A 15,887-nucleotide genomic window follows, 5' to 3' on the forward strand; every position below is an offset into this window, starting at 1 on the left:
TCTGTGCATCTCTCTGACAACTTTGGATGTGGAATGAAGTAGGTTGTGTCTCTCTATGTCTGCAAGGCCTGTTAGATGTTATTGATCCCTCGTTACTCATTTCCATTTGCATCCTGATGGTAAATTCTACATTCTCTGAAGGAAGTAGAGGTTTTGCAATTTCTCTGACTAGCATGTCTAACACGTTTAAAATATGAATTGTCCACTTAAAATTCCTTTTTTCCCCCCTTGGTGCATGGAGTCCAAAGAACATATCAGAAAGTTATTTTTGAACCTACCCACTAAGATGATCCATAGAGTTTATGCATTTCCACTTTGTTTGAGAGGAACTTATATTGAGTATGCTTTCTGGGCAAAAAGCCAAGTCAAAAGGAGAGACAACAAGAGTATGCTACCATCCTGTCTATCCAGTCAAGCAATTTTTTTTTTTTTTTGGTTTTTCGAGACAGGGTTTCTCTGTAGCTTTGGAGCCTGTCCTGGAACTAGCTCTTGTAGACCAGGCTCGCAGAGATCCGCCTGCCTCTGCCTCCCGAGTGCTGGGATTAAAGGCGAGCGCCAACACCGCCCAGCTTCAAGCAATTCTTTGTGTAGAGAATTACTCACATTGATAACTAAATGGTGTTTCTTTAGCAAGATCTCTTTACCCTGAACAGGAAGTTAGAGTCACTAGGAAGAATTGTATCCTGCCCAAAGTTGGAACTTGGTGAAGCTTCACTCCATCAAATCAAACAAACAAATAAAATCAAGATCTGGTGTGGGAAATCCTTCTGTCTATGTGTTGCTTTTATTGGTTAATAAATAAATCTGTTTTGGCCATTGGCTTATCAGAATAGAGCTAGACAGGAAAGCTAAACTGAATGCTGGGAGAAGAAGGCAGAGTCAGAGAGACGCCATGTAGCCGCCAGAGGGGAAGATGTAAGCTGCCAACTGGAACCTTGCCAGTAGGCCACGAGCCTCATGGTAAAATATAAAATAATAGAAATGGGTTAGTTTAAGCTATAAGAGTAAGCCAGAAATATGCTTAAGCTATTGACCAAACAACATTGCAAATAATATAGTTTCTGTGTGATTATTTCAGTTCTCAGCAGCCAGGAACAAAGAAGTGGCCTCCACCAACAGAGATTATTTTGTGCTGCACAAATATTATTTGATGTGCACACTTGTACAGAAGAGTGGTCAACTTACCAGGGACTATACTCTTAAAAAAACTACTTCTCTCTCTCCTAGCAGCTGTCACTCGCCAATGGCTCCATGTCTTGAGGTAGGAGTGTGTGCCCAACTCTTCTGTTTGCTGGGATTTGGTCTTGTTTGGGCTTGCACAGGTTTTGAATGTGCTATTACAACTGCCTTGAGTTCATAAGTGCAGCTGCTATGCCCAGGAGATAATTTTTTTTTTATTTTTGCAATCACACGTCACCTCAGGATTTGACATTCTTTCCGGCACCTCTCCTGTAATGATCCCTGAATCTTGGAAAGGGAATTTTCAGTATGTATGTTCCTTTTAGTGTTGAGCACTCTTTTGTCTCTTATTCCTTGGCTAATTGTGGGTCACCGTGTTAATCACCATCAACTGCAGATAGAAGCTTCTCAGATGAGGACTGAGAGATGCAATGATCTATGTGTCTACCAATAGGGCATCAGCAGTCAATTTAATACTCTGTCCAATTAGAAGCATAATAGTAGTAGGTTCTCCCTTAGGTCTATGACCTCTCCGGCCATAGGATCTTAGTCCAGAAGTGGTATCAGGCTTGGGTTTCTCCTGTGCCGTGGTACTTAGATACAATGATAAAGCAGTTGGTTACTCCCATGACAGTTGCCTCACGATTGCACTCATGGGTAAGTCTTTCCAGGCTGGTCATCAGAGCTCTAGGGGTTCTTTGCTGGGTCTGACTGATGAATACTGTTATCCTATAGTGCTTCTTTGGAATCTTCCAGCACTCTGAAAAGCTATCCTGTATGGAATAAAACTGGTTAGTACCAGCTTGATTTCTCCATGTTCTATGATGATGCAAGCATGTGGTGTCTTCAGAATTAGGGTCTTATTGTCAACTTATGGAGGGTAACTAAAAGCATTGACAATAGTCTGTGATGTTTGGGGGCTATGGGACCTCACTGGCCGACAGCTCCAGCAGAAGTGTCATAGTTACCTTTCTGTTGTTGTAAAGAGATACCATGACCAAAGAAAGAAAGCGCTTAATTTGGAGATTGCTTACCTTTTCAGAGGACAGGTCCATGACCATTGTGGGAGGGATCATGGTGGCAGGCAAGCATGGTGCTAGAGTAGTAACTGAGACTTTCATCTGATCCTCAAGCTGCAGCTGAAGGGGGACTGGGCCTAGCATGGACTTTTGAAACCTCAAAGACCACCTTCAGTGACATGTCTCCTCCAACAATGCCACACCTTCTAATCCCTCCTAAACAGTTCCACCAGCTGGAACCAAGCATTAGATATATAAACCTATGGGGGCCATTTTCATTCAACTAGCACAAGTTGTAACTCATACTTGGTACTGTGTTTTGTTTGGTTTTGTTAGCCTTGAGTATCAACTAGGGGTACTATAACCCTGTTATAGGGTGACTCCAATTTAACTCTTTGTGTATGTGTGTCTCCCCCCCACTTCCTCTTCTACTCTGCCTTCCATTTCTGATGCCTTCTTGTTCCATCATTCCCTTTTAGTACTTTATGCCAGTGCATTCTATCTCCCTTCCCTTCCACGGGGACAGTCTTCTATCTACTCTTCAGCTTGGAAAAGTTGGTCAAACTGCCTTCCGAGACCATTTATTCATTGGCCGCCTTATTGTGATGGCATACGTGAGCTCTGCACAAAATTCTTGCTCAACAGATTTTGGCATCCATGTCTTGCTCCTGTGTGTTTCCTACTCTCCCTCTTACTGTAAGGGAAATAGACTGGGTGGTACTGAGCTTCCTATCTGCACTGCAAGAAAAGGTCAAAGCACTGCTAATTTCTACTGTTGATATCCATTATTTGCCCACCTACAGGTGACTATAACTTACCCAAATTCTTAGAATCTAGTCAGATCACTCCACATTTTGAACAACATAGTGATGGCCTCATCCAGATAGTAATATTCTTACCCAGGTGACTATCTAGTTCTCAGTCCTCAATGGGACATCTACATCAGCCCCCTTTATTCCCACCACAAGGCTGGGAACATGTGGAAGAGGGGCTAGAAAGGGCACAATAGCTGAGGGTTGGGGAGGGACGTTGTAAAATGCTGCCTTCGGGACAGGGCACTCATGAACTCACTGCAAATGTGTCACCCATACAAGATCAAGCCAATGAGACCAGACTACCTTCAAACAGACAGCATCAATTGGTCTCGGTGGGTTATTATTTATTTTTAAGGGGATGGCACAAATGGGGAATGGAAATGTTAGAAATGCCTACGATCAACATGCATTGTTTACAAATATAAAATTATCAAAGAATAAACTTTAAAAAATGTCCTATTTAAAAACTATCCGTACCCAAAGAACAAACAGTTCACTTATCTTTTGACAATCAGTAAGGCAAATTTCTCAAAGAATAATTATATTACTTTTCCTCTAACAGAAGTGTTTATCTCATCTTGTTATTGTTAAGATTATTTACATCATTATAGTGATTATGATTTCAGGTTTTTTTTTTTTTTTTGAGCTGAGGATAAAACCTAGGCCTTGGACATGTTAGGCAGATGATCTTCTGAGCTACACCCCCAGATTCAAGATTTATTCTTTTCGAGTAGTTCTAGTGAGTTCCTGAACATTGTCGGGCCTATCCTGTATATGGGAACAAGACGAAATGTGGGCCACAGCTTTTCATTCTGTGGAGAGAAGGTCAGAGACAATTTAGTCACAGTCGTGCTCTCTGTGTTCTGGTGGAAGCCTGAACAAACCATGACATTGCATGCAAATCATCCCAATTGCTCTCAGAAGCATTTGTTGTTTTAGTTTGTCAGACTCACATCACTCATATGCTAATGGCATATTTTCCTTCTAATTCATAAGAAAATCTTCTTCTAGAGATTAAATGCAAAACACATGTATCTCATTTTCAGAGCGCCAGAGAGACTGATGATTAAATATGTATGTGTTGGGAAAATTAGTTTTGGCTTGGTCACTGCTTTTTATGACTTTGTTATCTTATGAAATTCTTGTCTATGATGTTTCTAATTTTCTTTTTATATTTAAAATGCTTGTATGAATTCTATAACGATCTGAAGACTTTTGTCATTGGTCCATAAAACGCTGATTTTCACTACTGTCTAGGGTAGCTAAAGCAGTGATGGTCATCTTGTCTTGTGTACCCCTTCACCACGTATTACCTACATTAGTTTGTGACAAAGTTGGAGGACTGAATAAAATAAACACATATTCTGTAAAGTGCATCGAATAATCTCCCACACAAAGACCTCATTCCTTTTCTAAAAGGATACTGCTCTCCTCAGACTTCCCATATGTAATCCTGCTTTATGTAGAATAAACACACTGGGGTTTTCATTAAGAACTGCTGAGAGCCGGGCGGTGGTGGCGCACGCCTTTAATCCCAGCACTCGGGAGGCAGAGGCAGGCGGATTTCTGTGAGTTCGAGGCCAGCCTGGTCTACAAGAGCTAGTTCCAGGACAGGCTCTAAAAAAGCTGCAGAGAAACCCTGTCTCGAAAAACCAAAAAAAAAAAAAAAAAAAAAAAAAAAAAAAAGAAAAAAAAGTAAGAACTGCTGAGAGAATAAATGGTATCTTCAACTCAGCTTAGATCGATGGCTGCACGCCCAGCATCCACAGATATAATACACTTATGGACATTTTATTCTTCTCTCTCTAACCCCATTTTCTTCCTCTTATCTTGCACGTTGGCAATCTGAACCTCACTCTTGGCTCTGTTCTCAGAGTCACCCTAACTCAGACGTGATGAGTAATGGCATACATCACTTTTCAATATCAGAAAGAAATGTGGGACAGGAAGTACACACTGTGCTGTTCTCTAGGAGGCACAAAAAACACCATTTGAAGATCTCATAATTCTAATTATAAGTAAAGACCTAAGTGACCTTGGCTTCCTTTCAACAATAATCTAGTTTTAAAAAAATAAATAAAAAAGTTCTTTGTCACCCTGAGTTCTAAATCGATTTGGACTTTCAAACTTTAACCCTTCAAGGAAAATGATCTCAAATAAAAGGTTTAATTACTCTTTAGGAAGCTAGAAACTATTAAAAAGAGCAACTTTGTCTTATAGCAGCTATACAACTGTTCCCAGGAGGTCTGACTATGGGATAATGCCACAGCAAGACCCGCATATGCTGATATCTCACTTTTGGCTCCACAGCTGACAAATTCTTTTGATCATTGATTTGTCACAGGGTTGCCGCTATGAAAGTTAGCTGCCATTGCGTGAAGCTCATCTATAGAATGTAAGCATTCCAGAATGTTTTTTGCTTCGGTTCATTGAGGTCTGAAGGACTAGGCTTTCTAACATTCAGGTAAGTTCAGACCTACAACAGGCTCCTCTACCATTAGCTCTCAGTCTTCTATCCTACCTTCCAGGCAAAAGGAACATTTGCCCACAGTCAGACAAGAGAAGCAGAGCTGACCTGAATTTTCTGTCTGTTTCCTGGCGCAATTGGGCCATTTGAAGAGGCTCTAAGTGAGCAGGAAGCTTTCATGGTGTCCCGGGTCATGTGAACACAGGGGTGTTAAATTGCAAGGCTCTTGCCATTCCTCCTTGTTGCCCATCAGAACGAATTGATAAACCCTCTTGCTGAAGACTCCGTACACCATCATACGCCATCATTGGAGAATGCAGAGAAATCAAGCTCGAGCTGAACTGGATGATTTAGCCCCACTAGTTAGCTTTCATAGCCCCAGAAGGTGCTGCACAGAACACTGGGAGAATGTGATGGTTATTGTTGGTTGCCAACTTGACTGCTTATGGAATTAACTATAACCCAAGCATACCTGTGAGGACTTTCTGATTTACTGGAAGACCCACCTTAAATCCTAGTTCACTTGAGGATGGAGAACCTGCCTGAAATCTGGGCCACACCTTTGGGTGGCAGCCTATATAAAGGACAAGGACAAAAGAAGGTTTTGCTCTTGGCCTGCTCACCGTCAGTTTATTTAGCTGGTATTAAAGCCTACTTATTTAGGATTTCAACACACCGAAGACCAGCTGAGACATCAGCCCCGTGGACAGAACAATTACTGGCTTCTTAGGTTAAGGACTCTAATAATTCCCATATATGGGTGTATATTCCTTCTGTCTGCTCTGTTCCTCTAGAGAATCCTGATTAACACAGAGAGAAAAGGCATTAATAGTCTTAACCAACTGTGGACCCCATGAATTACGATGCCAACCTGGCAGTTCTTGTGTGCTCACTGGTGCCGTAGTGGCATGACGTTAGGGAGAGGGGAGAGAAAGTCTGGAGGGAGAAAGTGAGCCTTCAATGGAACCGTCAGCAACGATGATTACCAGACTACCTCTTCCATGACTGTGGAGAGGTCCAGAGCCAATAACATTTATCTTGGGTCATCTTTGGCCACCGAAACTGTTCCATTTCTGACCTTACATCGTATGACAAACAGATAAAACCTCATATTAACTTAATCCATAGTTTTCACTAATCAAAAGGCTGAGCATCATCAGAGAGCACATGAGGTCTATAGCTGAGATTTCTCTGCTGTTCTGTAACCACCTACTTAATGTTCTCGTCAACATATTTTAAAAATGCCTTGATTTATGATTTTCTTTGTCCCACTACTTTATAAAGTTCGTTACACTGTGACCACTGGGGTTTGGGGTAATCCAAATTAGTGTTCCCAGGTCAAAGTCATTTGCATTTGTTTAGCTTCGGGATAAACTACCTTTTATCCCCTTTGCAATAAAGGTTGTGTTTTTGTGTTAAAAAAGGTTAACCAACCAATCTCTGATTAGATTTGAGGCCCACTCCAAAGGAGGGAGTTCATGCTCCAGTACTGTAATCCCAGTAAAAATCTCATGACAACAGGTCTTAGGTCCAAGCTGGGAACTTCCTAGTGTGTAGCTAAATTGACATGGGTCTAAACTGTCTTCTAAATATTTAGTTCTAGAAATCAGTTATACCTATAGACAAATGCCAATCTTAGTCTCAATCAGAGAAACTTTTCTTTGTAGTGAACAAAATGCAATGCAATTGTGTGCTGGTTCATGTGAGTTGAGCTGGAAGCTTTAACCCTGCTTTGCATATGCAAATTATCACTGCTTTGCAGTGACCAAATGCAAGGATTTACAGCTGCTTCAGGTGCTGAGAATAAGCAAAGACTGAAGGCTTGGCCTTAAACTGACCTTATGTCATCCTTGGTAAGGCTCAGGGCACATTGGGGAAAGGGAGAAGGAAAGAATGTAAGAGCCAGGAGATGAGGCAAAAGGCTTTGAAATGTTACCTTCGGGACATGATAGCCATTGCTATCATGATCCCACAGTGGCTAAGGTTGGTTGCTTCCACTGGGCCTGCAAAAACTGGGTCAGCCATTAGTCCCTCATGGAGCAGGAAGGAACTTTCAGAATCCCATCCCTTCTGCTGAACTGTTGGCTACTTGCAAATTCTGGAGAAAAGACGGTCATTGGCTTCAGTGTTGTGACCATGGATGAGCCCACCAAGCTCCACCAAGTCCCAAGTGCATGATCATACAGAGGGGCTTGGTTAAAATCAGTGGGTTATAGAACAAAACAAAAAGACATGAATGTGAGAAAGGGCTTATAAACAAGAGGGGTTTAGCAGGGACAGGAGGGAAAGAAGACAAGAGAGCGGTAAGTGTAATCAGATTGTATATACTCATGTATGAAACTCAAAAAATTATATTATGAAAAGGAAAGTCAGAGTTTTTGTGTGTATATTATTAATATTATTCAGAAGATACCATTTGTTTTTTGCATATGCAATTAATCAGTCAATGACAAAAGGTGATGTAATTGTTGTGTATTTACTAGCGCAAATGACCATAAGTCATAAAACATGAGGAAGAATTTAGTAATATTTCTAATTTTCACAATTTACAATGAAATCTTAAGAGTTTTGGATTTTTCCAAGTCACTATGGATTAAAACTCAATGTCAGGTGATAATATTATTGAGATTCCATGGGGTGGGGCAGCTTCTGTGTCATATGTAGAAGACACTGTCTCACAGCAGACTAAGCAAGGCTTGCATAATGACAACAGCGGTTGACAAACCAGTGTGGACAGGGGAAATCTCAGAGAGGCCTCCTCTAGATGGAGAACTTCAGGCAAATGGTGGTTCCAAGAGGGAGATCCAGTCTTTGTCAGGGATGAGCTCACTGCCAGGTTATCCGGTCACAAGAGGTCATCATTTTACATATTCGTTTACAGTTGAGTAGTGCTACATGGACTCAGCAGGTCTCCTTAAGAGGAGTCCATTTATGTAAAATGAGCAAAACAAACAGCTTAACGCCTGGCATATTGCAGGTAGATGCTCAACACATGAGGCATGACAACCCGGGGAAAAAAAAACCACTCTCTCTGTAATTATCTCTGTACTTTCCTCATTTAAAATGTTTTGGAAACAGGGTATCATGTATCTCGGACTGGCCTTGTAATCTGGAGGCATCCCCCAGCCTCTATCTTTCAGCCTCCACCTCCTGAATGCTGGGGTGATAGGCATGCAGCTATGAAGCCATGCTCGGGGTGATAGGCATGCAGCTATGAAGCCATGCTCGGGGTGATAGGCATGCAGCTATGAAGCCATGCTCGGGGTGATAGGCATGCAGCTATGAAGCCATGCTCGGGGTGATAGGCATGCAGCTATGAAGCCATGCTCGGGGTGATAGGCATGCAGCTATGAAGCCATGCTCGGGGTGATAGGCATGCAGCTATGAAGCCATGCTCGGGGTGATAGGCATGCAGCTATGAAGCCATGCTCGGGGTGATAGGCATGCAGCTATGAAGCCATGCTCGGGGTGATAGGCATGCAGCTATGAAGCCATGCTCGGGGTGATAGGCATGCAGCTATGAAGCCATGCTCGGGGTGATAGGCATGCAGCTATGAAGCCATGCTCGGGGTTATAGGCATGCAGCTATGAAGCCATGCTCGGGGTTATAGGCATGCAGCTATGAAGCCATGCTCGGGGTTATAGGCATGCAGCTATGAAGCCATGCTCGGGGTGATAGGCATGCAGCTATGAAGCCATGCTCGGGGTTATAGGCATGCAGCTATGAAGCCATGCTCCGTTTCTGCTCTTAAAGGTGAAAAGATGAATCAGGTGACATTCTGGCCTATTTAATGATGCTATACATCCTTGATTAACTATGGTTCTTGTATAGGTGTATGTGTTTTCTCGGGCATATATGGGCATATATGTATCTGTACCTATGTACACCTGTGGGCATGCCTCTATATCTCTTAGTGGTATCAATAAGACACAGAGCATCCGTCCTCTGTATGTGGCTAGAAACTGACTCATGACCAATAAGCTGAAGACGTTGCTGTGGGACAATGGTCTTGTACCTTGTAAAGATGTATTATTTGTATTTTAATAAAACGCTGATTGGCCAGTAGCCAGGCAGGAAGTATAGGTGGGGCGACCAGGTAGGAAGAAGAGGTGGGGAGATGAGAATAGGAGAATTCTGGGAAGAGGAAAGGGTGAGTCTGCAGTTGTGACCCAGCTACAGAGGAAGGAAGATGTGACTGCCTCACGGATAAAGGTACCAAGCCAAGTGGCTAACGCAGACAAGAATTATGGGCTAATATAAGTTATAAGAGTGAATAAGAAGCCTGAGGTAATAGGCCAACCAGTTCATGGTTAATGTAGACCTCTGTGTGTTTCTTTGGGACTGAACGGCTGCGGGACTGGGCGGGTCAGAAACCTCTGTCAACAAGAAGTGAGGTTCTAGCTTTGTGATGTGGTGAAGTCAGAAGTCCAGGCTTTCTCTTTCCAACTGTCCTCATCTTGGAGAATCTGGAAGGGTTGGGCAATTCCTTTGAGCAAACACAGCTACCGACTCACTGTTTTTAATGTACTTTATTGGCAATTAGTCATTCATCCTTGAAATATTTTAGAATAGATTAAAATCAGTACATAAAATAAATCTTCACTATGTTTGTTACATATGGCACAGAATAACAACACTTTATAAATATGTTTCATCAGTGCACAAAATGGGAGAAGAACCCTTTTGCCAAAAGCATTACGGTTGCAATTTGATTGAACTATGGTGGCACTTCCCAAAACTGACCATGAGATGGCAATGTGGCCAAATAGATTATATAAGCTTTAACTGAGTTTTCCTTAACTATGGCATTAAACCCCTTAGGTCTAGAAGAAGCTATCATTCAACTTAAAGAAGAGTGACGTTTGTTACTCTTTTAATAGTATTGACTAGAAATGAATCCTTTCATCATGGATCCCTAAATCATTAGAGGGTCATTGCTCCCCCTACTGGAGAGAGGAGGGTATCTGAAAAGCCATAGAGGTCAGGAAGGACCCAGACTAAAGAGAGGCCTTACGCTACCATTCATTTTAAGATTAATTCATGGAACACAGATGATTGTTTTCAACACCCTGAAAGTACTGTGTGAAAATCTTTCCATAACATGAAAGTAACTTCCAGTTTATTTAAAGGGCATCTCTGTTACACAGTGACCTCCCTTGGCAGTCATGGAAGGTCATAGGAATAGTAGAACATGAATTCACATTTAGATCAACATGATTCAAACATGCACGTGTGTATGTTTTCACCGACTTGCTCTTCTTCCATATAAATATATAAATATTGAATAAAGTGCATGGGAACATGTCTGTACATATATACAGGCACACACATTTTCTTATATACACTTCAATAGATACTTACAGAGAGAAAACACACATACACACTGGTAATATATGTGTAGTCAAAAGACATCTGCCAGGCAGTATTTATGTTCATTCTGATGAATTAAGTCCGTGGATTTGAATCTGTAATCTTTTCCTTAATGCATATTGACACGTTTGAAACTAAGGCAAAACGCATTAGAGCAGACTTCTTCCGACTTCTATGTTTTAACAGTCATTGGGGTCTAGTCATTAAGGACTAACGCCTTTTAAATTCAACCTCCGTACAAGAGACGCACTATCAATTCTAAGTCTGAAGCAATGGCCGTCACCTGAAGTTCCTGTAAGGACAAACTTGGGAAAACCTTGATGCATTTCCAACTTACGCAATGAAGCTTCCTATATTCTTTAATTCGCCAAACCTGTAACATTTCCCAAAGACTTACAGCAAAACACCTTTACAGTCAATAAAAACCCTTCAGCATTTTATCCTGTATCTATCATCTGTCCCAACAGAAATGTGCAATTTACCCTTGGGCATCACAGTGTCAAGGTGGACTGACAGTGGCTGATTCTTGTTAGTCTGTAATAGCCATTTCTACAAACATTATGGTAACTGATATTTGCTTTTTTTTTTAAAAAAAATTAATTTATTTATTTTGGTTTTTCGAGACAGGGTTCCTCTGTAGCTTTGGAGCCTGTCCTGGAACTAGCTCTTATAGATTAGGCTGGTCTCAGAACTCACAGAGATCTGCCTGCCTCTGCCTCCCAAACACTGAGATTAAAGGCGTGCGCCACCACTGCCTGGCTGTATTTGCTTTTTCATTGGGAGCTAGTGTCTTTCAGAGGAAAATGAATGCAGTTTTAGAGGGAAGGAACAAAAATATTGCCTTAAGCCTTGATAGTCATGGACTGGATCCAGTATGAGGTGTTTATTTCTATACATCAGTTCAAATCCTTGATTCAATATTTTCCCCCCATTTCCTTGCCTGCTTGGCAAATGAGGAAAACTGAAATAAAACATTCTCTGGAGTGGATATAAACTCTTTTCTGAATCAGATAAAAAAAAGAAACTGAGCTGATTGATTCTCAAAACAAATCCGTTCATACTTTTGATAACAACCAATTAAGTTGTCCTTTGTTAAATGCAAAGATCTTATGCATTTCTTTTTATATCCTTAGCAACTAAGAAATTGCTCCACTCCTAAGATACACTCAGTAGATCACTGTCAAGCTAACCCGTTTTTAATAAATAATATAAATACATCAATCTCAAAGTATCATGTTTTTAAAGCCTATATTTATTTACTTACTTTTCGGAAACAGGGTTTCATGCTGTCCACACTGACCTCAAACTTGGTAAACAGTTGAGAATGACGTGGAAGTCCTGATTCTCTAACCTGCATCTCCCAAGGACTAGGATTACTGGCCTGTACCACGGTTTAACACAGCACTGGGGGTCCAAGGTAGGGCTTCCGGCGAGCTGGATGAGTGCTCATCATTGGAGCTACATCCCCTGCCCTTTGAAAACACCAGTTTTACCTGATTAAGTGTCAGTAGGAAAGTCACTTGATTTTTTATTTTTATTTTTTTAAATTTTTACAGAAATAGCCTAAGAAACTACTGCTAACAGCGAGAAACCTGAGTTTATTGCTTAGCTGGGACAGTCAACTCAATGTACTGGTCGCAGCTCAAAGGGCGCATGCGCAATGCAGTGGTTCCAGAGTGCGTGACCAAACACCTCCAGGATGCTTTTTTTTTTTCTGTTTTTGGAAGCAATTTCTAGAACTGTATTTCGAAAAGCGAAATTATCCTTTGATAGTTTACAGAGATGAAAATATAAGAAACAAGACCACATTGCAAATTCAGGTAAAGCCCAAGAAGTAGAAGAGAAAGCAGCGCGTCATCGAATAACATTAAAAACCCTTCCACATCTGAGAATTAAATGACAAACGCAGCAGATGCTAGCGATCTTGTGAGCATTTCAAAATGGCATCTATGAAAAGGCAATGAAAAATATTGTCAAGTATTTCAATTAATTGTATTAGCAGTACAAATTTCGTAATACTGTCTATTTTCTATTTTCAAAATATGCGTCATGGTGAATTTTAAACGCTTTTTTTTAAAAAGAGGCTATTCACTATTTTCATCATTTCTAGCTATTTTTATATACAATAATAGGTCACCAACTCACTCGCAAGCCACCCATCAACAACAGGGCTGCAAGGTTTCTATTTGATAATAGAAATTAGCTGGATTGATTTTATGCCTCATCATAATTGTACAGTAAAGGAAAATGGTTTTAAACATCTCACTGACAATGTTAAAAGGACAATGATAAAACCCCAACACTCCTAGCTCAGACGCTGTCAGGACATCGTCCCAGCGCACACTGTGACACGCTGCTCTTCGCACACAGAACACAATGAGGCATAGGCTGTTGAGTCACTGGGGTGGTCTCATTTGTCCCAGTCTCCTTACCCCTGCCCCCACATGCAAGGGTAAAACCTTGTTCAAGTGCAGTTGTCAGAGCAACCGGCCCATCACACACTGCTAATCTTTTCGTTCACGGTGTTGATATTGTCTGTACAGGTCTCTTCTGAGGGTTGTTTTCCTAGAGTAACCAGAGAGCAGTCGTTACCTGTTGGTTCAGCGTCTTCCTCTGAGTCCTTTTTCTGTCCTCCCTGGAGTTGACTAGACTTGTATGCCAATGTGGGTATAGTGTTCACTAAAATTAGCTGCAGGGGCTTTCTGTTCTCCTTGTACTGACACTGAATGTACCGCGAGAAAGCAGACCTGTAAGTCTTATTGAACAGTGTATAGACCAGTGGATTGACAGCGGAGGAGAGGTAACCAATCCAGACGAACACGTTGAGCAGGGCTCCGATGACATTCTCATTGCAGGACTCCTTGCAGATGACGGCCATGATGTTGGTGATGAAGAAGGGGCACCACATGACGACAAACAGAAAGAACACGATGCCCAGTACCTTGCACGCTTTTTGCTCATTGCTGATGGACTGCATCGTCCTCCTGCCTGCGTAGGAGCCCTGCTCCCTGTGGATGGACCGCTGGAAGAGCTTTTCGGAGGACATAGAACTCTGAGGGAGGAAGCTGAAGGACGCTAATTTGGCCCGGGTGCTGAGGTCGCTCACACACAAGGTGGCTTCTTTCTGAAGTGACTTGATAGTGAGGAAGTAGGTAATCACCATGATGGTTAAGGGGATGAAAAATGCCACGAAAGAACCTATGAGGACAAAGTTGTCATCAGCGAGCAGGCAGCTCCCCTCCTTAAAGACCTTCGAATCGTCCTGCAATCCAAAGACTGGGATCGGCATGGATATACCTGGAAGAGGACGGAAAGCAAAACACGTGATTAAGATACTGATAATGCTGGCTGGTCAAAGAATAAATACCAACTGACTGTAAGGGTTTAATAACGAGAGTTGGGCTAATTCTTACTCTATATGTACTTATTAAATAGCAAAAACATACACAGAGATAAAAGGTAGCAAATAAAAATGACCACTATCACCACTATTGGGAGATCAACAAACTGCCAGGGACAATTTCACGCGGTTTGTTTAAGCACATGTCACATATATCATGCATGCACTCACTGGGAGACAGAACAAGTTTCTACTTTAGCAACGATTTTGTAACTTTTCATTTCACATTATGTTATCAACATATCTTTCTTACTTTGTAAAGTTGCAAGCCTAATGTATTTTCTCCCAAAGGAGATAGAATAGTAAATTCTATTTACTATGACAGAGCAGGTGGCAATAATTTCTTGGTGGAATTACTCAGAAAAAAAAATCAACATTATTTTTTTCTAAACTATTTTGCTTAGTTTTTTAATGTTAGCTTTTATATAATAGAGTTCATGAACCAAAAGAGAGAAAAAAAAAAAAAAACCCAGTGCTTTGGCTGTTTACTATTGGCTATGTAAAAATGATGTAATTATTAGCTTCTGCCAGGGTCATGTGAGGTCTCAATCAATTTTAATTTGGTATGGCTAGCACTGTTGATTACTTTTCTAATGTGATGAATTACAGTCATTACTATTAGTCATGATGCATCTAAACAAAATATCAACTGTCCAAAAAGGTATATGATTTTGTTATTAAACTCTTGGGTGTTCATTTTATTGATTAATACGAAGGAAGTTCCCACCTTGAAAGTGTTTTGGCCTATTATTTATGACCCGGTAATTTATAATGAGTGGCTATGTTCAATGAACCAGAATGTAGGACAGTCTGAGACATCCAGTCCCTCAATCATTTGGAATTTGCTATTGTGTCTTGTGTTGATGAGACACACAAACTATACACATTCAGTGGGATGTTTTGATTTTTGCAACCTCGGAAGGAAAGGGTGATGGAACCATTCACATAGACACATAGATTCTCCCTCTAAAATGTCTGGGATAAGAAGCTTCCTCGGGAAGATACAGTAGAAGGTCATCGGCAGGGTTGTTGTGTGCTTGGAGAGGACACCTTGATTTAGATGGGGGACAATCACGTTCACAGGTCTTTAGATGGCCCATTTCTCTTCATGAGCAACAAAACTACCCTGATTACTGCTGATAACCATTTGTTTGTAGCGTTTCTTCCTGAAATGCTGGGGTCAGCAAATGTTTGTAAAATGCTGGTCAGAAAGTTAAAGCAATACTCTAGAAAGAAGGGAAGAAAGTTTTGTCAAAGAACTAAGGCATGTAGATAGGCTTTGTGCGCACAAAAAGGCACGCTAAAGCATGCTCCTACCAAGAGAAATAAAGAATGCTGGCTGACAGCCAAGAGTATGGTCACAGTCTTCTCAAGTGCATTCATTTTCTGGCTGCTTTGTTTGGTAATAGTGGGTTTTTTTGGAGACCTGACATCTCCTCTCACTGAAATTTCTGCAGATTAAGCATTTTGTTTTATGAACAAACAGTCAGTAGCTTGAACTATGTGACTCTGCATCTCGCTTAATAAGTTCTTCCCCCCGCCCCCAGGAGTAGAAAACAGCAATCAAAATTTACTAAAGGTATTGGATCTTCTGGGCACATTTTTTATTCCTCTGCACTAACATTCAGACAGTGAC

General features: G+C 41.2%; 1 protein-coding gene across 1 annotated transcript in view; it reads right to left on the reverse strand.

The window, feature by feature from the left end:
- Positions 1-13,345: 13,345 nt before the first annotated feature.
- Positions 13,346-15,887, reverse strand: part of Htr2a (5-hydroxytryptamine receptor 2A) — a 56,088-nt gene continuing 53,546 nt past the window's right edge. The window contains exon 3 of the mRNA XM_038310687.1: positions 13,346-14,148. Coding sequence (XP_038166615.1) covers positions 13,346-14,148 — 803 coding nt within the window. The remainder of the gene's footprint in view (positions 14,149-15,887) is intronic.

This window comes from Arvicola amphibius, chromosome 13, assembly GCF_903992535.2.
Source record: "Arvicola amphibius chromosome 13, mArvAmp1.2, whole genome shotgun sequence".
NCBI lineage: Eukaryota > Metazoa > Chordata > Mammalia > Rodentia > Cricetidae > Arvicola > Arvicola amphibius.